Source organism: Mauremys mutica, chromosome 2 (assembly GCF_020497125.1).
Source record: "Mauremys mutica isolate MM-2020 ecotype Southern chromosome 2, ASM2049712v1, whole genome shotgun sequence".
Classification (NCBI taxonomy): Eukaryota; Metazoa; Chordata; order Testudines; family Geoemydidae; genus Mauremys; species Mauremys mutica.
The window spans coordinates 252,129,006-252,153,218 of record NC_059073.1 but is presented as its reverse complement, the minus strand read 5'-3'; the positions used below and the strand labels follow the sequence as shown (position 1 = coordinate 252,153,218).

The 24,213-nt window shown below is 40.0% G+C and overlaps 1 protein-coding gene across 3 annotated transcripts in view; it reads left to right on the top strand.

Annotated features, from left to right (window-relative positions):
• The window catches only part of CFAP69 (cilia and flagella associated protein 69), a 45,169-nt gene that overhangs the window by 2,124 nt on the left and 18,832 nt on the right, over positions 1 to 24,213 (top strand). For 2 of the 3 annotated variants that reach the window (XM_045005892.1, XM_045005894.1), the window contains exons 2-13: positions 1,045 to 1,098; positions 3,753 to 3,818; positions 4,717 to 4,826; positions 7,790 to 7,866; positions 9,424 to 9,522; positions 11,803 to 11,952; positions 12,070 to 12,247; positions 14,519 to 14,642; positions 15,940 to 15,988; positions 16,101 to 16,222; positions 17,387 to 17,603; positions 22,255 to 22,419. In XM_045005892.1, coding sequence (XP_044861827.1) covers positions 3,795 to 3,818; positions 4,717 to 4,826; positions 7,790 to 7,866; positions 9,424 to 9,522; positions 11,803 to 11,952; positions 12,070 to 12,247; positions 14,519 to 14,642; positions 15,940 to 15,988; positions 16,101 to 16,222; positions 17,387 to 17,603; positions 22,255 to 22,419 — 1,315 coding nt within the window. In that variant the 5' untranslated portion in view covers positions 1,045 to 1,098; positions 3,753 to 3,794. The remainder of the gene's footprint in view (positions 1 to 1,044; positions 1,099 to 3,752; positions 3,819 to 4,716; positions 4,827 to 7,789; positions 7,867 to 9,423; positions 9,523 to 11,802; positions 11,953 to 12,069; positions 12,248 to 14,518; positions 14,643 to 15,939; positions 15,989 to 16,100; positions 16,223 to 17,386; positions 17,604 to 22,254; positions 22,420 to 24,213) is intronic. The other variant, XM_045005893.1, reaches the window with a different exon arrangement.

The window sequence follows — 24,213 nt, the reverse complement described above, 5'->3', positions numbered from 1 at the left end:
CCACTAGAGACTCAGGGCTTGTCTTCACTGTGGGCTAAATCAGCACTGCTGCAATTGATGCAGCTGCGTGGATTTATCAGGTCTGATGAAGATGGGAGAGCGCTCTCCTGTTGTTGGGGACTTTAACCCCGACAGCGAAATTCGTTGTCTGATCACAGAGAGACAGGCAACACCAGCAAGGTCCGATCAAAAAGCTCTTTATTGACAAGTGCATGCGTCAGTAAAGAGCAGCTCGTCTCCAGTGAGAACCAGCAACTCTTTACAGCTTAGTATTAGCCTATATAGACAGTTTTATTACTTGAGCAAACCCACCCCCCATTTGTTTAACAACTTAAAACTAGACACTTTTAATATACACACATGCCTAGACTTTGTCTACAACTTTAGATTATTAATGATATCTTAACAAACACCAAAAGTTAGAAATACAGGGGAGTTTTAAACAAGCCTATAACTCAACCAGAGAGTTAGAATCTGAACCGTGGGATGCTAGAGTTTCTTATCAGTTCTTCAAACACTGTCCTTAGCACAGCTGATGCTATGCCAGGAATGCAATCCCTGGCTTATCTCACGTTTTCCAGGGCTTTGTGAAACAATGCTGCTTCTCAGTACTTTTCCACTCTGGGATTACCCAGAAACCTCTGTTAGCCTGACTTCAGTCAGGTTGGCATAACTGTTTTGTGTGCTATATTTTCATTCAGGCCTAACACTGTCAACTTCAGTACTCCACCCCAACAAGAGGTGGAAGCTATGTCGATACGAGAGTGTCTTCCGTTGACATAGCACGGTGTAGACACCTCAGTAAGTCAATGTAAACTACATCGACATCAGTTATGTAAATTATGTAACTAAAATTGCTTAACTTACATCAACTTATCCTGTAGTGTAGACAAGGCATGAGTCTCATTATCTATGATATCCCTCGCACCCCTCATTAGAATTAGCCTCAAAATTTAGGTCCTTATTTGTTCATATTTAGTATTGTTCAATTTTAGTATTTTTAAATATTGAAAACAATTAAGAACTGTGTTTGTTTGTATTCAGTTGAAGTCTGTGGACCTTAATCGTGTCATCAAACTACTTGAAGATTCCAACTCGGTAAGTACAACACGAGGAAAAAGGCTTGTGATACATTTTACAAGGGTAATAATAAAATACATGTTACAATTAAATACACAAATAAACCTAAGATAGCCAGATATTGAGCCCCAGTGGTCAGAACTACAAATCTCCAAAGTAGAAGAATTATACTGGTAGAATTATGAATTAGTCTTTCTTTGAAGATATTCAGTGTCAAGGAGCAATGGTACCCATGAACACTTATGTTAAATATTCATTCATGTGCCTGAATATGGACTTTCACAAAAAAATTGTTGCAAATGTGTAGATTATAGAATCCAGGTGAGCAAATGACACAGTGTTGGTGTGCAGTTGACTGTCCAAGATAGCAACTTTAGATTGTGAAACCCAACACTAAGAAAGCAGTTACAACATCTAGAACTGTTTAAAGCTTGTCAGCATGTATGTAATCACCCATATTAACCGCTAACATTTCTCTAGGGGCTTGAATTGGAGGAGGGAGAACATTTATAAAGCTCAGGAGTCAAGAACAAATGGGACTAAATAGACACATAGAAAAACAGTAGCAGTTATAGCCTGGACCTCAAAAGACAGTTTTCGTCTCTGTAGGAAGATTGGACAAATCAGATACACAAGAATGATAAAAGTTCCCTGTGACTGTAAAAACATAATAATTTATAGTCTTTAAGCAACAGCTTCATGGAACGTATCAAATTGATGATTAAAAAAAAATCTAAGAAGAGTCAGTCTTTCTCTCTTTTTTCTTTATGATATACAGCTGAAAGAGTAAGCTGTGCATGATCTTCATAAAAATATTTTTTGTGAGATTGTGTGCTGCACCTCCAGGAGGCAAAGCATACATAGGTGCAACGTGGGGAAGGAGGCCTTCAGATTCTGGGTTGGTGAGTGGGCTGAAATAACTGCTAGTCTAATTTAGAGCAACTCCTTGGCTACTCTAAATTAGCTGTGCCTAGTGACAAAGGAGCCCAAAATAGCCACAGTGGAGTGTTCTACAGTGCCACTATTGACATGTCCTGACATACCCTAAGTCCCCTTTCCAGCACTACCCCTTTACCAGGCCTGTACAGTACTGACATTGAGAGATTCTCTGCTGCAAAGGGAGATTTTTATGCAAGATATGGGAACTGTAGCAAAGGAGAGAATTTGGACAGTTCTAGAATCTGAGCTTTATTAAAAAACTGGCCGGTATCAAAAATGGTGCTTCAGAAGAATGGAAAAATTAGGGGCTTGTATGCAGGAGGGATCACCTCAGTAGGAGTACAGATAATGGGAACTGCAACTCCAGATTGGAACTCTTGTCCATTTAATTCACTATCTTTCCAGTAGTAGTGGGCAGTGGTTAAGAAGATGAAGAGGACAAATACAATCTTGCCTGGCTCTTACCCATTCAGAGTGCTGCTGCAAAGCTCACTTTTCTAGCTTGTCATCTTGACCATGTAATTCCTCTCTTTGCATCCATGCACTGGCTCTCTTTTCTTCAGTATATCAAACTTAAGCTGCTTGTTTTCATTTCTAAGGTCCATCAGGACTTATGTCTAACCAACTTAGTGCTTCTCATATGCTATCAAGTTGTTGACGCTCACCTCCAGTTGGCCAGTGACACCAGTCTCCATCACCACGTGTTAAATTTTCAAACAAGCTTTCTCCCACGCTGCCCCTTATGCTTTGGAGGCACTCTCCCTAAACATTTACAAAGCTACCTCATTATTCTCTTTCAAATCCCTCCTTAAAATTCTCCTTTGTATGATGCCCACCAAACACTTGACAGTTGGTGTGTTGTGACTGCTGCCTATCGTACTGACCAATATTGTCTCATTTCCTTGTACTCTTCCATCTGTCTGTCTGTTTTCCACCGGTTGTCTCTTGTCTTAGATTGTAAGCTTTTTGGTGCAAGATCATCCTTTTGTTGTTTGTGTACAGTATCTAGCACATTGGGGGCCCTGCTCCATGATTGGGGCTCCTAGGTACTAGGTACTATTACAGTACAAATAATGAATAATAATTAATTGTTTAAAAGGGATGGAATGGCTTCAGTAGGGGAAGAGAGAATACATTTTTGGGGCTTCACATGTAAGGAGTGAGACTATATTAAGAGTCCAAAACAGAAGTTGCCAGTGAAGGCAGACAAAGAACAACAGACTGGTGCATAAACTACTTAATGTGGCATTAGACATTTTCATAACAACAATTTGTGATGCCACAGATATAATACAACATTTCTGAATAAATCTATCCTGTGTCAATGCATCTTTAATTACATCAGTATGCCTAATTTTAAAATCAAAGTGCCATACCATACTTTCATACAGGCACTATACCAATAGTGATGGCGTACTGCTTCACTTATCAGACAACCCTATAGTGCTGTCAGATGCTTTAATCCAGTGAGCCCACATGTTCAACCAAAATATCCATTACTAAAAGACTCTGCAAGATTGTAGGAATGTGTTCTGTGCATTTAAAAATATATAGTTAGATCAAGAAACTAATCCTGCTGCTGAACACTTTCAGAATTTCATAGTATCTTGTGACTTTTTAATCTATTTTTCCACTTGCACTTGAACTCAAAAGGGAACAGAACAAGATCATTTAAGGTTTTAAAGGCACACTGCAATTTAAAATTAAGGTGTTTTTTTTCTTTTCTTTTTAAGAATGATGAGGAGGAACGACAGCTAGAAACTCTCAAGAAAGTGATGAAGCAGTATGAGACTGGGCTTGTATCCTTTTTTTCATCCTCCATGGAAACTACAGTTCAAATAAGATGTGGTATTTTATATTTTTTTAATGTTTTTGACTTTTCAGCAAAGTGGCTTATCATCGGCTACATTTCTCAGAGATGTATAGCTTTCCCTGATAGCATCAGTGGTTCACTGATAATTTAATTACTGGCTTAGAGAAGGCCTTCTATGCACACTTATCATTGCTAGGGTTGCTTGGATAAGAAATATTCTTTGGATGCTTGGGGCTACCTGCTTCAAAATAGAATAGAAAATACTCAGTATGCAACAACATAGAAAAATGTAGATAAAAGGCTATACAAACTTCCATGTAATTTCAGCTTTTACAACTCAGTACAGATGTGGTTTCTAAGTGCTATATTGATTAATACTTAAGAAATGCGGATAAGAATAACAATGACTAATGGGCATAAGGTGACATTTAAATAAAACCAAATCTGGATTAATTGGCTGGACACTTTTTTTATATAAACAGTACCGGTTGTATGTAACAAATTTCTAGAAATGACAGATGAGACTAGGTATAAAGATTACCTCAAAAATGTGTATTTGGTTCACATTTTCAAACTTGAGTGCCTAAAGTTAGGCATATAAACCCATATTTAGGCATACTTTTCAGTGGTGTTTAGTGCCCGCAACTCCCATTGATCTCACTGGGTAAGAGAGCTCAGGTGCTTCACACATTTGAAAATCAGGCCACGTATAGTTACTGTACCTAAATAGGAATTTATGTGCCTAATTTTAGTTATCCAAATCTGACCGTGTTGGACTAGAGTATTTCTTTTTGAAAATAAAGTATATTACAAGAAATAAGTTTTTTTTTCTCATTCTCAGGCATTCTAACAGTCTAATTTCCTTAATTATTGAACATTAAAAGCCTCTTAAGGATTTAGCACAAATATTTAAAATTCTTAACCTATGTGCAGAAAAAATTCAGGTCCAAGAGGCTTTCATAGAGCCTACATGTGAAATTCTTAAATTATGCGGGTAAGTACATCAGTCTTTAATAATAAATAGCACTGAGGACTTATATAAGTGCTATACAAATGTTAAGTGATTTTTACAACACCCCATGAGATGACTAGGCATACACTGGTTCCCCTTCTTTCCCTTTTATAAACTGATTTTCTTTGTGTATGATTGCTGTAGACACAAAAAGACCGTTTTTAGTAGTTCAGTGACTATAGAACTACCTATTGCTGCACTCAGGACAGTATTATAATTAACCCCTGGATACCAGAAAGCAGGATTCCCACAGGTGTCTCATTGCCTGCAGTGGGGTGTTCTGGGACTATTGGCCCCCAAGAGATTAAATAATAAGTCTTGTTAAGGTGTGTTTTGTTGTTTCAAAATGTTCCCCTGGTGAGTTAAAAACCTGAGATGAAGCAAAGGGACCTTAACAACTTTAGGTAAGCTTTATGAAGTGATAAACTTTAGGTCAATTTATTGCGGGGGTGGAATACAAAAACAATTTGAGGGTTTTGTTTTGGTTTTATCGATTTTAATCTAGTTTAGAATTTAACGTTTAATTGTGAGGGCTTTTTAACATCTTCATTGCCATACTACTCTACATTATTTTCAAATCAGAATAAAGTGTCATTCATTTTATGTTTGTCAGTACTTTCCTTTTGGTTTGAAAATTACAGCCATAATAATGATTATACAGAAGACTTCCCCTTAACTTTTTTGATAGGTCATTTTCAGCTGATAAATATAGTAGTGATACAACATTGCAACTGAACTTCTTACTTCTCTGAGCATAATTAATTGTGCTGCTTTGCTGCCCCACAGTGGTTAATGAGAGAGTACATCATGAAGTTTTCAAGTTTATGTGTATGGCAGCAACATGACAAAACTTTGCAGTGAAGGTGTAAGGTCCATACAACATAGTATCAGTTCAAGTGAGAAGTAAATTGTCACCTCTTGTAGAGTTCAGAAATAATACTAGTTTCTGCAGTGAATGTATGGATATAGCTTTGGACCTCAGTTCTTTGCTTTTAATTTTTGTCTGATAGAGATGTTTCCACAATTCAGTGCTTTTACAGATGAGAAGGAGAAGGCAATAATTAGAGTAGGTGTTACTTGGAAGTTCCTTTTAGCAGCTGGTCCTGTCTCTCCTACAATTTTCCACTCTTCCACCACTATCTGTATTTCTTTGCCTATCTTGTTCACACTTCTTTCTTTCTCACCGTTTCTGTCTCTTTCCCCCCATTTGTCTCATTTTCTTTCTCCCTTCTTTTCTTCTGGCTCTGCTGCTGATACCAACAGGTGATCTTTCCCCTTCCTAACCCCCTCTCCAGAAAACCTACAGTAAAGCTGTGCGTGCACTACAGTATGTCGTGAACGGAGCATAACATCTGAATATTTAATTGAATATGAGGGCAATTTTAGAGCATGTATTTATTACATAAACTCTGTGCTCATAGCATCTGAGTGAATTTATCTGAACAATGCCCCAGTTTAAAGAGAGAATCTGACTCCAAGTAACCTAAATACAACTGATAGTTCTATTTTTCCTTATTGCTAGCTGTCCTGGCTAGGGATCGGTTCAGTGGTGAGCTGGAGCCAGTTTGCACTGGTTCGTGGGAACCGGTTGTTAAATTTAGAAGTCCTTTTAGAACCTGTTGTCCTGCGTGGGGCAACCAGTTCTAAAAGGGCTTCTAAATTTAACAACCGGTAAGTTGAAGTGACCCAGGAGCATATCTGGGGCTCCTTCTGAGCACATTATCCAAAAGTGGCGCCTTAGGCACCGACCCCATGGGTGATCCAGCTCCCTGCCCCGGCCCCGGCCCCAGCTCACCTCTGCCTCCTCCCCTGAACACTCCGCCCTGCGTCTCCCCCTCCCCGCTTCCTGCGGATCAGCTGTTCGTGCAGGAAACCTGGGAGGGTGGAGAAGTGGTGTGGTGGCTTCACACTCAGGCCCAAGGAGGGGGAGACAGAGTGGAGGTTTGTTGGGGTGGGGAGGGCGCGAGGAGGGCTGCCTGTGCCGCAGCAGGTAACCTGGAGAGGGCCGCAGGTGAACCACTCCCCAACCCAGCTCACCACTGCCTCCCTGGGCCTGAGCACGAAGCCGCCGCACCGCTTCTCCGCCCTCCCAGGCTTCCTGCACGAACAGCTGATTCGCAGGAAGCAGGGGGCTGCGAGCTCAGCCTGACCCGGTGCTCCAAGCGCTGTGTGGTGGCGAAGTGGCCCGGAGGGGTCGGGGCAGTCAGAGGGTGGGGAACAGGGGGGTTGAATGTGGGCAAGGGTCCCATGGGATCAGTCAGGAAGGAGGGGCGGGGTTGGATGGGGTAGTCAGGGGCAGGGGTCCCAGGAGGCCATCAGGAATGAGGAGGGGTTGGATGGGGCGGCAGAAGATAGTCAGGGGACAGGGAAGGGGGGTGGATGGGGCAGGGGTCCCGGGGTGGCATCAAGGAACGTGGGGGGTTGGATGGGCCATGAGTCCCGGGGGCGGGGCTGGGCCATGACCCCCTTGGGGGTGAGGAGGGAACCGGTTGTTATGATCTTGGCAGCTCCTCACTGGATCGGTTCCTTTTCCCCCATCTGTGGTGAGCATGTCTGTTCATAGCCTGCCTCTGGCATATGACTGATGTCACCCCAGTTACTGATCTTAATCTTCTATACTTAAATGAGATTTGTTTGCTGGGATTATTTCCTGGTTTACCAAATATGAATTACTACAATGATACCTGTAGGCATTTACTTCTACCAGCCAAAAAATTAGTTGCTAGATCATGAAAGTAAACATTTTGTTCTAGGATCAGTGTCTGCAAAGAATATACTTGAGGACAGTTTTTCCAAGACATCTTCAAGGAATTTCATAGGATAGAACATAAGATATTGATTTTTCTATCAGATGTTGGCACCAACATGAACAGGTTTTGATTAATCTGTTTTTTCTGTTGTGTTCTAATGATAGTTATAATAACTTGCTTGTTCAATTTTTGCAGGTTACCATTTTTAAAGAAGAAATTATCTGATGAAGTCAACTACACCCCAGTTACTTTAGAATCAATTGCACAATTGGGTAAGTTAGATTGCTGTGCTGCAATGCCCTACAGGATAATAAAAAGAACCACAATTATCTTCTCAGTTGTAGCTTAGAATTTATATGATTTTTGTTACGTACTTATAATTACAAGTTCTTGCTACCTCCTGAGTCAGTCAACATTCTGAATTTCCCAGCATTCAGAAGCATTTCTACTTTGCTGTGAACTTCATCTGTGCAGCTGTCAGAATATTGGAGAATCCTAATTGGCTGATTAGCCAATGAGGTTTCTTTCTGCCTAGTGAGAGAGGCTCCCCACCAGAGTTAGCCCAGGAGAGCTCAAGAAATAAACCACTATTACTCTTGTAGCCTGATCCACTGTCTGATTTCATTTTGCTTTGAGAATCTTAACTATTATACCTGAGTTTTTCAAAGAACACCACCATCACAAGCTCTGTGGGTCAAGAGAGCATGGGGTCTTGACTATCCAATAGCGACGGTAATGGGAAGACGAATAGCAGGTCAGCAAGTGGGCAGGGCTGCCCAGAGGGCGGGGGCAAGTGGGGCAATTTGCCCTGGGCCCTGCAGGGGCCCCCACGAGAGTTTTCAGCGGGTCTTCAGCAGCAGGTCCTTCAGTGCCGCCAAACACACCCGGAGCGAGTGAAGGACCCGCTGCCGAAGACCCGGAGCTTCTTCCACTCCGGGTCTTCGGTGGCAATTCGGCAGCGAGGGCTCCTTCCGCTCCGGGTCTTCGGCAGCAGTTCAGCAGCGGGTCCTTCACTTGCTCCGGGACCCACTGCCGAAGTGCCCCAAAGACCCGGAGCAGAAGGACCCCCACTGCTGAAGACCCCAGGCCTCCTGAATCCTCTGGGCAGCACTGCAAGTGGGAAGACTTGAGCAATAGAGAGGTGGAGCAAAAGGCTGTGTGTGACAGGTCAAACAAAAAGGAATATCCTTGGAACCTGGGATCAGAAAGTTCTCCTGTCTGGAGGTCTTTATTAAGTCAGTTTAATTTGGCATGCTCCACAGCATGTCTCTCTCCAGTTCTCTCCCTATTTTGTTGAAAAGGTACTTTTTATATGTTCCCCTTATATACCATTGTGCATCACCAGACGCTAGGATTACTAATATGGCAACCATGGTGTCAGCTGCAGTATTAGTAATCCTGCTTTCTTTGTTCTGAGAGAAACTGTCTGGAACCATTGACTTGACCTAATCCCTCACCACTCTGGAGACGGGGGAGTTTCAGCCCAGCTTACTCAGGGAACTCCAGACTCAGGCTGTAAAACAAAGGGCAACAGAACAGACTTCTTTATAAACCCCAGGCCATTTTCCCAAAACCACTTCCTTCTCCTCTGTGGCAGTGAATCCTGTCTCTCAGGTCTTTATAGTCAAACCTGGGATAAGTTAATACCGGCCCAAGATGGTTACCCTCATAAGGAATGAACGCAAATATATACAGGGTGTAAACAGTAAGAAGGAACACACATTACTCAGTGTAGTACAAGGAAATATAAGTAGGAGGAATCATATGACTTTTTTTTAACTATTCTATCTTGTAAAAATTGCAAATCAGAATTTGTCTGTTTCTTACAGGTTACTTAATGAGGGTGCCAAGCTCTCAAGTGAGGATACAAATCTGTAAGTGTATCATTAGCTTTTACCATGCAGAGCCACCAAAAAAACAGCTTGCAGGTAAAATACACAATTTTAAAGTCTTGCAAGAATGAAACAATGAAATGTATGTGATCTGTCATCTACTCTGAAATGGCTCTTTGCACTAAGCTCTGAGTGCAGTTAAGAATTTTTATTTGTGCAGATAAATAAGTGCCATAATTACCTTAATTAAATAGACCACAATTAATATAATCTTCAATAGGAATGTATTTATTGTCATTTAAAATATTAAAAATTAAATTATCCATGTGTATACATTGAATGTATCTGTCTAATCTGGCAATATATGCAAAATTAATTTAGTTACACATTGTTTATTATAACATTTTGGGGGGCTAGGGTGAAACAGTACAAATGATTGTGGGGAGGGCCACGAGGATTCTGAAACATGGAGGATACAGGAAAAAGGAGTGGATGGCTTTGGTGCTAGAAGTGGGAAAAAATATAGAATTCTTGGTTTGGCCATATAACCTCTAGAGAGGAAGCATTGTCTCCTCTTCCTGAGTTTTATGATTTAGGAAGCTTACAGCAACTGGCCATTTCCTTGCCGTGTGGGGACCTCGGACACTGGTATCCCTTAATCCTCTACCAGTGCCACATAATAGTCTAATCTCCTGTGGGCTTTAATACTTAGGTCTAATTATGGTTGTTGGGTTGGGTGCTGGGTGGTATAGGTGGCGAGAGAGAGAGAGAGAGAGAGAGGAGGCTGCGCTGGCAGGGCCGGCTCCAGGGGTTTTGCCACCCCAAGCAGCCGAAAAGAAAAAAAAAAAAAAGCTGTGATTGCGATCTGCGGCAATTCAGCGGGAGGTCCTTCGCTCTGAGCAGGAGTGAGGGACCCTCCGCTGAATTGCCACCGAATACCTGAAAGTGCCGCCCCGCTCCGGAGTGGCCGCCCCAAGCACCTGCTTGATAAGCTGGTGCCTGGAGCCGGCCCTGTGCACTGGATTATCTGGTGGTCCCACGTGGCCTTTGACTCTGTGACTTGGTCACAGGCTAACTTGGCTTCTGTGGCCTGCAAAGCTCAGGTTGGTGCTCTCACTCCAATTACAGGAATCTGGAAATGTCAAAGCAATCTGTTTTTAGTTTTTAAAAGTATTACTCCAAATTCTGCAGACACATAAACACATGTTTAACTTTACATAATTGAGTAGTTCCACTTACTTCAATAAGTGTTGAAATTCGTGGCGTTTTTGCCTTTCCTTTAGATACAGAAAATATCTAAAATATTATGTCAAAACTAAGGAACTGTATTTCATGCTTGGTAGACACTGTTCTCTAACATGATTTTTCAATGGGACTATTAATGTGCTTAAAGTTAAGCACATGCATAAGTCTTTGCAAGACTGGGGTTTAAATTGAGGTATGATCCTGTAAGGTGCTGAGCACTCTGGCAAAGCAGCAAAAGGATCAAAGTAAATGGAGCTACTCACGAGAATGTTGACGCTTTGCTGGATCATGGCCAGAGTTCTCAGCACTTAACAGGATTGAGCCCTTGGTCATTCACAGTAGTCAAGACATTGCTGGCAGATCTGCTAATGGAAGAGGTCATCATTGGGCAGAGGAACCACTTGCAATGAGGAAATGAAGGGATGTGTTTGACTAGTACTAAATAAGGGGAATTTTTACAAGAATATCGTCCTTTAAAAAAACGAAAATGGGCCTTTTCTCTAAAATGTCATTTGTCTTTTAAAAATTGCTCAGACTTAACTTTCTGTTTCTTGATAAGATGGAACATAAGAATGTGAACTGCTCATCTCAATACTTCTGTCCCCATCTACACTACAAAAAGAACCACAGTAGTGGTTTCTGTATACATGGGCAAAGGAAAAAACACATGTTGGCAATTCAAATTTAGTCAACGTGACCTTGAGAAGTCATGTTAAGCAATGGGATTTAGTCATGCTGACTGATAGACAGATATGCTAATCATGAGCGGCAGCATGGTCCAGAGAATTAGGGCACTAGACTGGGACTTAGGAGACTTGGGTTCTATTCCATGTCTGCCACTGATTTGTTGTGTGACCTAGAGCAAGTCACTTCACTGTTCTGTGCCTCTGTTTCCTCTCCCACCGTTTGTCTGTTAGGCTGCTAACTCTTCAAGCTAGGAACCAACTCTTACTAGATGTTTGTATAGCACCTAACACAATGAGGTCTTGAGCTTGGTTAAAAGTTTCACTTTACATCATTTTCACTAAAATTACTGAAATTCACATTTCATCCATTTTTTGAAGAAAGCTAAATATTATATGTGATTATGCTTGTCTAAATAGTTATAACTCTCAACTATTGTACATACAGGTTTACACTCTACAAGTGCAAACTATAAGATACAGATGGCTGAATTGGGAGGTTTAGCAGAAACCCTAGTTTTGTCTCTAGCGTTGGTTGAAAATCAACTTGCTGAGAAGTTATGGGTACTTAAAGCCCTACAGCATCTCTCCACATCTGGTTAGTATAGGATATTTTTTTAACAATCTCGTTATCTCAGATATGCTTTTCTTTATATACACCTAAAACAATTACCAACCTGCAGGGAGTTGATTATTCAGACTGTCTTAATTCCAGGAGTAAATTGTAAACTTATGATGAAAGCTCAAGCAGCCAGCAGAATCTGTTCTCGTCTAAATGATGCCGATCCCTCTGGACAGCTACTGTTCCGTTCATCAGAAATCCTATGGAACTTATTAGAAAACATGTCAAAGGAAGAAATTGTTAATCAGCTCAGTAACTTGGAATGTATATAGTAAGTACAATCAAACGTTATGTAAACTAATATTGCAATTTTGGAGCAATCTATGTATTTCTAAAATAATATGTTGCTGGATTTTGGCATTTTGTTTGATACATGCTGAGAGACGAGACAAGAGGAATGCAGGTTATGCAGTTTATCAGTAATTATTATGGGCCTGATCCTGCAGAAGAAAAGGACTGCAGAATCGGGCCTTAAATCAATGCAGTGCATTACTGAAATACTTTTTTTTAAGCATTATAAAATTAGTAGTAAATGATATGTTATAAAATATAAGAGTGAGAACCAGATCCTTAGCTACATTGCTCCATTAGTCAATGGAGTTGTATTGATGTTCACTGAGGATTTGCCCTTCTGTTTTTAAAGTAAATATTTTAATCAGACAGCAAGATGCAGTTAAGCATACCTTTGCTTGAGTAAATAGACATCTCTTTATAAATTCAATTTAACATCTGTAAAACAAAGATTTGTGTCCAGTTGTGCCTATTATAGCAGTTGATGCTTAAATTAGATACACAGTGGTACATAGTTAAAAATCACTTAGAAAAGTTAGATGCCTGCAAGTCACCAGGGCCTGATGAAATGCATCCTAAAATACTCAAGGAGCTAATAGAGGAGGTATCTGAGCCTCTAGCTATTATCTTTGGAAAATCATGGGAGACAGGAGAGATTCCAGAAGACTGGAAAAGGGCAAATATAGTGCCCATCTATAAAAAGGGAAATAAAAACAACCCAGGAAACTACAGACCAGTTAGTTTAACTTCTGTGCCAGGGAAGATAATGGAGCAAGTAATTAAGGAAATCATCTGCAAACACTTGGAAGGTGGTAAGGTGATAGGGAATCGCCAGCATGGATTTGTAAAGAACAAATCATGTCAATCCAATCTGATAGCTTTCTTTGATAGGATAACAAGTCTTGTGGATAAGGTAGAAGCGGTGGACGTGGTATACCTAGACTTTAATATTTGATATGGTCTCGCATGATATTCTTATCAATTAACTAGGCAAACACAACTTAGATGGGGCTACTATAAGTTGGGTGCATAATTGGCTGGATAACCATACTCAGAGAGTAGTTATTAGTGGTTCACAATCCTGCTGGAAAGGTATAACAAGTGGGGTTCTGCAGGGGTCTGTTTTGGGACCAGCTCTGTTCAATATCTTCATCAACGACTTAGATATTGGCATAGAAAGTACTCTTATTAAGTTTGCAGATGATACCAAACTGGGAGGGATTGCAACTGCTTTGGAGGATAGGGTCATAATTCAAAATGATCTGGACAAATTGGAGAAATGGTCTGAGGTAAACCGGATGAAGTTTAATAAAGACAAATGCAAAGTGCTCCACTTAGGAAGGAACAATCAATTTCACACATACAGAATGGGAAGAGACTGTCCAGGAGGGAGTACGGCAGAAAGGGATCTAGAGGTTATAAAGGACCACAAGCTAAATATGAGTCAACAGTGTGATGCTGTTGCAAAAAAAGCAAACATGATTTTGGGATGCATTAATAGGTGTGTTGTGAGCAAGACACGAGAAGTCATTCTTCCACTCTAATCTGCGCTGGTTAAGCCTCAACTGGAATATTATGTCCAGTTCTGGGCACCGCATTTCAAGAAATATGTGGAGAAATTGGAGAGGGTCCAGAGAAGAGCAACAAGAATGATCAAAGGTCTTGAGAACATGACCTATGAAGGAAGGCTGAAAGAATTGGGTTTGTTTAGTTTGGAAAAGAGAAGACTGAGAGGGGACATGATAGCAGTTTCCAGGTATCTAAAAGGGTGTCATAAGGAGGAGGGAGAAAACTTGTTCATCTTAGATCTCTAAGGATAGAACAAGAAGCAATGAGCTTAAACTGCAGCAAGGGAGGTTTAGGTTGGACATTAGGAAAAAGTTCCTAACTGTCAGGGTGGTTAAACACTGGAATAAATTGCCTAGGGAGGTTGCAGAATCTCCATCTCTGGAGATATTTAAGAGTAGGTTAGATAAATGTCTATCAGGGATGGTCTAGACAGTATTTGGTCCTGCCATGAGGGCAGGGGATTGGACTCGATGACCTCTCGAAGTCCCTTCCAGCCCTACAATCTATGAATCTATATAAAATATCAATTTTGAAAAGCCTTGGGAAGTTGTGGTGCTTGCAACTGCATACTAATCTAGACTATGAAAAGTCTGACGTAGCAATGAGATTCATGTACTCAGGAACGGCACATAAATAGAATATGAAAAGGAATATAAAACTCTGACTTTCATTTTCTTCTAAGTGCTTTGAAGGAAGTGTTTGTGAACTTACTCATGCATGGTTTCCGTCACTATGATCGCCAGCTAAGAAACGACCTCTTAGTAATAGCCACACTCATAGCTGAAAACCCTGGAGCACCAATGATTGTGAGTATTCATACTTTTGAGCCTTATAGACTGGTAACATATTAACTATCCTGTTCTGTATGCACTGGATATAGTCCAAAGTTACCACTTTCTTGGGATTTGCTGTATTGTTAAATTCAGTCTCTTCTTTCTCCCATGCTTGGCTGTTCAGGGCTTTCCTTCCAGGAAGACTCTGTTTCTTTTTGTAGTTCCCTCTGCCTCAGAGACACTCAAATCCTTAATACTGTTAGCTCCTACCCAATAACATAAAGATGAGTTGATAATGAGAAAACAAATACAACTGCAAGGCTTAACAGAAGGGTCTTATTACAGGGAGCCTTATGTTTAAAACTGTACTCATTGTTTGGAAAATCTAGGAGTAAGTTTATTACAATAAGTTGCCTAAGAAGTGTGTGTTTACTTCATTACCCACATCTTCTGGAATATTTCATAGCTTTTACGAGAGAACTGTATGGTTCCTTTTTTTAAATAAACTAATATTCTTTTACTCTGTTTCACAGTTTTAGATTTAGAATTCTAATTAGTCATGACATAACGAATAAAGAGGCCCATAAATCATCATTGCAGTATTTTTCTGATGACAAAAAGTGCTTTTTGCAATTTGAGACTATTGGACTGAGCACAATATGAGCCCAGTAATTGCTGGATATATCAAGGAAGAGAAGAGCTGTTGTATCTTCTAGGTTATCTGGTCAGTTCTTTGTACTGTCTCTAGTCCTGGAGGTATTGTTGCTCAACTGGCAGCTGTAGTTTGCTCACATCCATTTTTTGTCATGGACTATAACAGCCAAATTTTCAATATGTGGCATCCATTTGAGCACACATCACTTATGCATCCAGTTTTCATGTGATCCATTGTAAATTTTATCATTTGAATGTAAAAAGCATATTTACATGCACAAATTGCACACACACGTGTGTGTGTGTGTGTGTGTGTGTGTGTATACAAATGAATGCACAAACATTACTCAAATTGGCAAAATCATATGCACACAAATGAAGGGAGCCACTTCGAAAATTTAGCCCTAACTACACTGTGAGACTGTTGTCTTCATCTGTGCCAGACTGGACCAGTGAATGCCAATCTTTTGGGGCTTCCACAGACTTGCATACGTTTGTGCAGAATGAGGTCTACATTTTGATTAATTGAACCCTTAGATTACCAAATACCCTGTCACCTATTTTGGTAAAATGCTGAATATACTGACAAATGAAATGTTGTCAGGAAAATAGTAAAACTTACAATGAATTTATGTGCTATGATTTAATGAAAACATTTATTTTGTATGTCTGTTAGGAAAGTGGATTTACTAAGCAGTTAATACTATTAGCAACGTTTAGTGAAGGTAAGATGTCTTATTATTGCACATGTGAAATATAAGTGCTTTTTTCCTAATTATCATCTTTTGAATTTCTTGTTTAGCTTTAGTTGTAATTTGGCTATAATTTCCTTCCCAGTTAAAAGCCATAATCCTTTGGTAAAAGGTTTTAAGCTTACCTACAGTTATGAAGACTTTGAGCTGAAAAAATTGCTGTTTAACATGGTTGCAGTCTTAGCGAAAGATCTGTGTGCAGTACAGGTAAGTTGTACCCAAATTGGTTGTGTAAATAAATGAGGGTTATACTGATCATAGCAATATCCTTTGTTATCCATGTCCATATGATCATCTGTAGGTGAATAATTCATAATCTTATGCCAGTGCTTAGCCTCAGACCTCGTGCTGATGCTATACTGCAATATAAGGTGCCTATTTTTAAGAGGTTTTGCAGATCTAGTCCAACACTAAAAACATTACCTATTCTGAAAAGCGAATGCTGAACATGACTCAAATGCAGATGTAGAGTAGGACAAGCCAAGTTCACTGTTTTAGAAACCATGTTTACTGAATTGATGCAGAATATGAACAGTATTTGTCTCCACTGAACTATATTCAGCACTAGTTTCACTGTACCTGCTCCCATTGCCAACCATGGGTAATTTTCCTAGTACAAACCAGTCCTATCCTGGGCATTTTCTCCCTATTTCTGCAGATTCTGACAACCTGAAGGAACCACTGGGCAATGAGTCAGTGAAACTGATGAGAGGCTGAGTGCCTATGGTAGCCAAGAACTACCATCAGTCAAGCTTGTCATTAGTTGCTACTCTGTCTTCCTACCACACACCTGTCTTTGAGCCTTTTATATCAGCATTACACCATACTGCCACCATCACCATCACCAGTCAAAACATCCCTGACACCCCATCAAACTTGCCTCCTGTGATGCAGATCCTCCTACCCTCATAATGACTTCAATTTTATAATTATTATTATTGGTTGTATTATTGTAGCAACTTGAAGTCCTGGTCCAGAAGTGGGACTCCTTTGTGCTAGGGGCCGTACAAACAAAGACCCAAAAGCGGTGCCTGCCCCTATGATTATTTATACCAGATAAGGATGTGGCCCAACAGCTTTATCCAAGAGACTAATTAAAAAAACAAAACAACAAAAAACAGTGTGGTGTTATTCACTGAATTAGAACAAAGGGCTTGATCCTCTGACCACTATACGAGGTGATAGTAAAGTGACCATTTATCATGCCCAGAGAGAGTCTGTGTGGTGCCTAAATACCGAAGGAGGAAATTGCAAACTGTTGAGTTTAAAAACTATTTTAAAAATTAGTTGATTCAGTCTCTTAGATTTTTTCATATTTACATGTGACATCTTTAAGCTATATCTGTACCTATTTATCTTTTGAATCTGCAGCTGCTAAATGAGGGTAAAGTGGTGCTGGCTTTGTTTCATTATGTCAAACCAAATGAAAAGCCTGGTGTACATGACTGGTCTGTTGCCCAATATGAAGAATTACAGCTTCATGCAATTGCTACATTAGCTTCAGTAGCTCCATTGTTAGTGGATGACTATATGACCTGTCAAGGGAATACTCGTCTCCTTATGTTTCTAGAATGGTGCGTGGGCCAAGGTGAGTTGACTTTAGACATCTATCTCAATTATATATCATGGCCCTAAAAATACAACACAACTATTAGACAGAAAAACTATAAAACTGATGAACATAGAATATCATTTTCAAAAATAGTTCATGTAGGAAGTATATCAGTTTTCTCATCAGTTTTTGAAAAACATAAATAAATAGGAATGAACTCTCATACTGAAGAAAGTTGCTCTACAGTTTTCTACATAACAGCTCATCCAATGCACCTCATAGCTGGCCCACATTACTTTTTTTTTATTCCAGTTTTGGGTGTCTCCTGCACAGAAATAAGTAAATTTAATCAGATGAGTATTTTATGGTACAGATAAATATTCACTTAATCTGGTAATCTCCGTCTTCCCTCTTTTTAAAGACACCATAATAGAGGCTCAACTTAAATGTATACCCCAAATTAAAAAACATAGTAAGAGAACCAAAAAAGTGCCATTGTGGCTAAACAACAAAGTAAAAGAAGCAATGAGAGGCAAAAAGGCATCCTTTAAAAAGTGGATGTTAAATCCTAGTGAGGAAAATAGAAAGGAGCATAAACTCTGGCAAGTGCAGGGCTGCCTAGAGGATTCAGGGGGCCTGGAGCAAAGCAATTTCAGGGAGCCCCTTCCATTAAAAAAAAGTTGTTGTAAAACTATAGAATATTATATTCTTGTGGGGGCTCCTGGGGCAAATTGCCTCACTTGCCCCTCCCCCCCCCCCCCGGGCGGCCCTGGGCAAGTGAAGTGTAAAAATATAATTAGGGAGGTCAAAAAAGAATTTGAAGAACAGCTAGCTAAAGACTCAAAAAGTAACAGGAAAAAAATTAAGTAAATCAGAAGCAGGAAGCCTGCTAAACAACCAGTGGGGCCACCGGACGAGCAAGATGCTAAAGGAGAACTCAAGGACGATAAGGCCATTGCGGAGAAACTAAATTAATTCTTTGCATTGGTCCTCACGGCTGAGTATGTGAGGGAGATTCCTAAACCTGAGCCATTCTTTTTAGGCAACAAATCTGAGGAACTGTCTCAGATTGAGGTGTCATTAGAGGAGGTTTTGGAACAAATTGATAAACTGAAACAAGTCACCAGGACCAGATGGTATTCACCCAAGAGCTCTGAAGGAACTCAAATGTGAAATGCAGAACTACTAACTGTAGTCTGTAACCTATCATTTAAATCAGCTTCTGTACCAAATGACTGGAGGATAGCTAATTTGATGCCAATTTTTAAAAAGGGCCCTAGAGATGATCCCGGCAATTACAGCCTGGTAAGCCCAACTTCAGTACTGGGCAAACTGGTTGAAACTATAGTAAAGAACAGAATTGTCAGACACATAGATGAATTTGGGGAGGAGGGGTAGCTCAGTGGTTTGAGCATTAGTCTGCTAAACCCAGGGTTGTGAGTTCAATCCTTGGCAGGGTGCACTTAGGAATCTAGGGCAAAATCAGTATTTGGTTCTTCTAGCAAAGGCTGGATTTGATGACCTTTCATGGTCCCTTCCAGTTCTATGAGATAGGTACATCTCCATATATGCATTTTTATTATAATTTGTTGGAAAAGAGTCAACATGGTTTTTGTAAAGGGAAATCATGTCTCAACAATCTACTAGAATTCTTTGAGGGGGGTCAACAAGCATGTAGACAAGGGGAAACCAGTGCATATAGTGTACTTAGATTTTCAGAAAGCCTTTGCCAAAGCCCCTCACCAAAGGTTCTTAAGCAAAGTAAGCTGTCATGGGATAAGAGGGAAGGTCCTCTCAGGGATTGGCAACTGGTTAAAAGATAGGAAACGAAGGGTAGGAATAAATGGTCAGTTTTCAGAATGGAGAGAGATAAATAGTGGTGTCCCCTAGGGGTCTATACTAAGCCAAGTGCTGTTCAACATATTCATAAATGATCTGGAAAAAGGGATAAACAGTGAGGTGCCAAAATTTGAAGATGCTACAAAACTACTCAAGATATTTAAGTCCAAAGCAGACTGCGAAGAGCTACAAAAGGATCTCACAAAATTGGGTGACTGGGCAACAAAATGGCAGATGTAATTCAATGATGATAAATGCAAAGTAATGCACATTGGAAAACATAATCCCAATTATACGTATAAAATGATCAAGTCTAAATTAGCTGTTGCCACTCAAGAAAGAGATCTTGGAGTCATTGTGGATAGTTCTCTGAAAACATCCACTCAATGTGCAGCAGCAGTCAAAAAAACTACCAGAATGTTGGGAATCATTAAGAAAGGGATAGATAATAAGACAGAAAATATAATATTATCTCCTTATAAATCCATGGTATGCCCACATCCTGAATACCGCATGCAGATGTGGTCACCCCATCTCAAAAAAGATATATTGAAATTGGAAAAGGTTCAGAAAAGGGCAACAAAAATTATAAGGGGTATGGAACAGCTGCCATATGAGGAGGGATTAATAAGACTGGGACTTTTCAACTTGGAAAAGAGACTGCTAAGGAGGGGATACGACTGAGGTCTATAAAATCATGACTGGTGTGGAAAAAGTAAATAAGGAAGTGTTATTTACTCCTCATAACACAAGAACTAGGGGTCACCTGATGAAATTAATAGGGAGCAGGTTTAAAACAAACAAAGGGAAGTATTTCTTCACACAACGCACAGTCAACCTGTGGAACTCTTTGCCAGAGGATGTTGTGAAGGCCAACACTGTAACAGGGTTCAAAACAGAACTAGATAAATTCATGGAGGATAGGTCCATAAATGGCTATTAGCCAGGATGGGCAGGGATGGTGTCCCTAGCCTCTGTTTACCAGAAGCTGGGAATGGGAGACAGGGAATGGATCATTTGATGATTACCTGTTCTGTTCATTCTCTCTGGGGAACTTGGCATTGGCCACTGTCAGAAGACAGGATAATGGGTTAGATGGACCTTTGGTCTGACCCAGTATGGCTGTTCTTATGTTTTTGTGTTCTTTTACTTATCCTACTGTTATGCTCATACAAAGCACACAAGATATTTTTATAGGGGAAAAGGCAACACACCGCATATATTGAGAATACAGCAATTAGCATATGCTTTTTAGTTACATACACACACAGTCCCGCCAGTTGATGTTACAGTTACCAGTCCAGAGTCTGAATTAATGTAGTGGCCAGCCAGATTGATTGCAGAGGGGAGCTGGGCTCTGTCAGTTGCAATTTGATGCTTTGGGAGCTGTTGGCAAGATGAACCCAAAGCCCCAATGCAAAGCACCCTGGGTTTGGTTTTTTGTTTGGTTTTTTTTTGTTTGTTTGTTTGTTTTTAAATTGAAATTTATGGATTTTGTTGTGTTAGTTTATGACCAGTTACTTTTTGATGGCCTAAAACACCTTTGGAGGGTTATTTTGTTTAGTTTTGATGTAATTAATTATTTTGTGTTCTAAGGGTGCCAGCCTTTACCTCAGGCTTGTTAGTTTGCCCCTTTTTTAACCATGAATGCGCGCTGATGGTTTTTTGGCATTTTTAAGTGGTAAGTTTTTTTTGTTTTATTTTTTTGGCCATTTGGCTTTAACAATGGCCTTTACACTTTTTATTTATTTATTTATTGCTACATGCGTTTTTTATTTACATAAACAGTTTTTTACAGAGATCTTTAAATGCTAACAAATAGCAGTGTTTTATGTTGAACAAGAAAGGCATTGTAAATTAGGCTTTTCTAAATTTTGCACCTATTTTTTCCTACATTGGGGCCTAAGCTTTTGACATTTTTTAAATTTAATTAACATAGACACAGACAAAATCCTGTCTGTTACTTGCAAGGCATGAATAAAAAGAAAATGGCTTATACTAATATTCACTATTCTATTTATTTATTTTAATACCTTAAGTTTTACTATAAAACATACACTGTATATAGCCAAAACATAACCAGTTATATAGCACAGTACCCATGGTACAACATAATTCCCCTTTTGACCCTTCGAGAACAATTTTTGAGTGGGTCATATTTTATATAATTGTTTTATAGCAACGTATTGGGAGGCAATTTGAGCTTGTAACTTAAAAAAAATTTTGTTTAACAGCACATACAAAACATTACAATTAGGCAAGTACAGGATAGTACCAATACAATTAACAATGGATGAAGCATAATTGACAGTATGCCTTTGGAAGTGGGCAAACAGCCTGTAAAAACATCATACTAATGATATGCAGTGAGTTCTTTTTTAGAAGTAGGGATTTTAATTATAGTTTTATTTGCATGTGTTATTTGGAGAATTTGTTTTTTTTTACTTTTTTTTCAAAAACTGAGTTATTTTTGCTTTTAGAAGCAGATGATTAGCTAATTTCTGCCCATTTAAACCATCCTATTTAGCACCGTACCCATGGTACAACACTATTGGAGCACAGATTCCATTGAAAAAAACTAATCAATAACTTTATTGAGATAACTAAATTGTTGAAATAATTAAAAATACTCATTGAAACACATTTATTATGATAATAAAGTATAGGCATAAGTATTTTAAGATTTCTTATTAGAAAATTATTTTTAAGCAAAAAGCCGTTGTAATAAGGGATTCATTACTTTGGTTTTGGTTTATTTGAAACCTGCAAAATAGCAGCTGAAAGCATAGCTTTATTTTGAATCTACACTGAATTGCAAAAGCAGATGTTCATTTTGATTTATCCACAGATCCCTTCTTCGGTCAAGGTAACTGTTTCCATGGTGCAGGTGGTCGTGGCAACAAACTTGCACAGATGCGCTACAGTCTGAGAGTCCTGAGACCTGTGGTGTCCCTTTGTGACGAAGCTGTGAATCTCGATCTTTGTGATCAGGGAGCAATTAACCAACTGTTGGGTAAAGCACAATTTATGTTGTGATATTTATCCAATATATAGTGCATTCTTCTGTTGAATATACTGTGTTTGGAATGTTGCACATAAGTATACAAACTGGGAATATTATGTTCTGTAACTTCCTGTTTTTACCTTCTAGCACATAAAAATTAGATGTGCTCCTTTTTTTATATTTATAATATTGATGTACAATCAACATTGTGCCAAGTGGTACAGGTACTAGTTCATAGATATTAACACTTGAAGGTCGTCATTAATTAACAGCTTTGACTCTTATCTGAAATACTTCCCTTTTTCACTTAAAAAAGGAATTAATCTCTTTCATGAAATATTTCTGTCAAAGCATGGTCTCTTCATCAGTAAGACATATCCAGATCCCTCCATGTTCTTGTGCTTTAGTTTTTAATACATGTCCCCAACTGCTGAAAAAGTTCAATATGTGAAGGCACGATTGGGGGGACAAGTGAAAACAATGTAAAAATTCATTGATACAATTTGTTTTAATGTTGTGACACTACAACGCACACAAAAAAATAGAATACTTCTGTAAAGCCAAGGGATATAATTTGTAAAGTGCAAGCTGTCTAATTATTAATTATTATTATTATTCTGGTAACACCTAAGGACCCCAATTATGGACCAGGGCCACACTGTGCTTGGTACTGTACAAACACATAACACAAAGATTGCTCAAACCTGCTCTAGAGGGTGGAGAGAGAGTAGTTTAGCATCCATCTTAATTCATTCTTTATCCTTTTTTGGTGAGAATACTCACAATGGTTTGCAGACTCATAGGTCACTGAACAAGTATCCTATGTTAACATTTGACCTGAATTGACTGAACTGATCTGAATCCATGTGTAGCAGGGTGGACCCTGCTCCTGCTGTGAGGGGTTTAAAAGTGGCCTGGCAGGGCTTGAGAGCGGCTGCTCTCAAGGCTGGGCTGATTGAGGAAGTGGCTGCAGCTGGGGCCACACCCCAATCAGGCCACAGCTGGCCTTATAAAAAGGCCAGGGAAGCCAGAAGGAAAGACAGTCTTCCTCTGCCTGAAGAGGGAGAGAGGCCTGGCTGCAGGGAGCTACAGACAAAGTACCTGAGGGGAGCAGGGCAGGGGACAGGCTGAGGAGCTGGGGAGCTCCAGCCCGGAAAGCCCCAGGCTGCGGCCTAGCGAAGGGCTAACAGGTACTGGGGGTTGCAGAGGGCAGCCCAGGGGTAGGCCAAGGCAGCAGGTCCAAACCCCTTTGCCTGTGATGAGTAGGCTGATACTGCAGTCTGCCCCAGAGGGCTAGACAATGTCTGGCAGTAGCCAATACTGAGGCAAGGTGGGGTTAGAGGGTGGGGGTTCCCCAAGGAGGGGAGACCCAGAAAGAAAGGGGTTACTGCCAGGAGGCAGCACCCCATGTAAAAGGGCACCAGTTCCAGGGAGAGACACAGGGGGCCAGAGGACAGGCGGATCACCCGCCTGCAGAGGGCGCTCCAGTGCTGGAATAGAGCTAATTTCCGGAGTCACCAGCAGGAGGCGCCGCAGGGGTGAGTCCAACCCGTCTACACCATGATTTAATAATAATATCTTTGTCTCGTATAGCACTTTTTGTCAGTAAATCTCAAAGCACTTCACAGTTTAGGAGTGAAAGGTTGTGGATCCCATTACTATTTTGTATTCTCTGAACACCCATATAATTTACATGCATGATTATGGCCCTGATCCTTGCCTGCTGAAATCAATGGCAGAACTCCAGTTGACTTGGATAGGAACAGGGTCAGAGACTGTGACCCTAATTCTCATTTACACTAA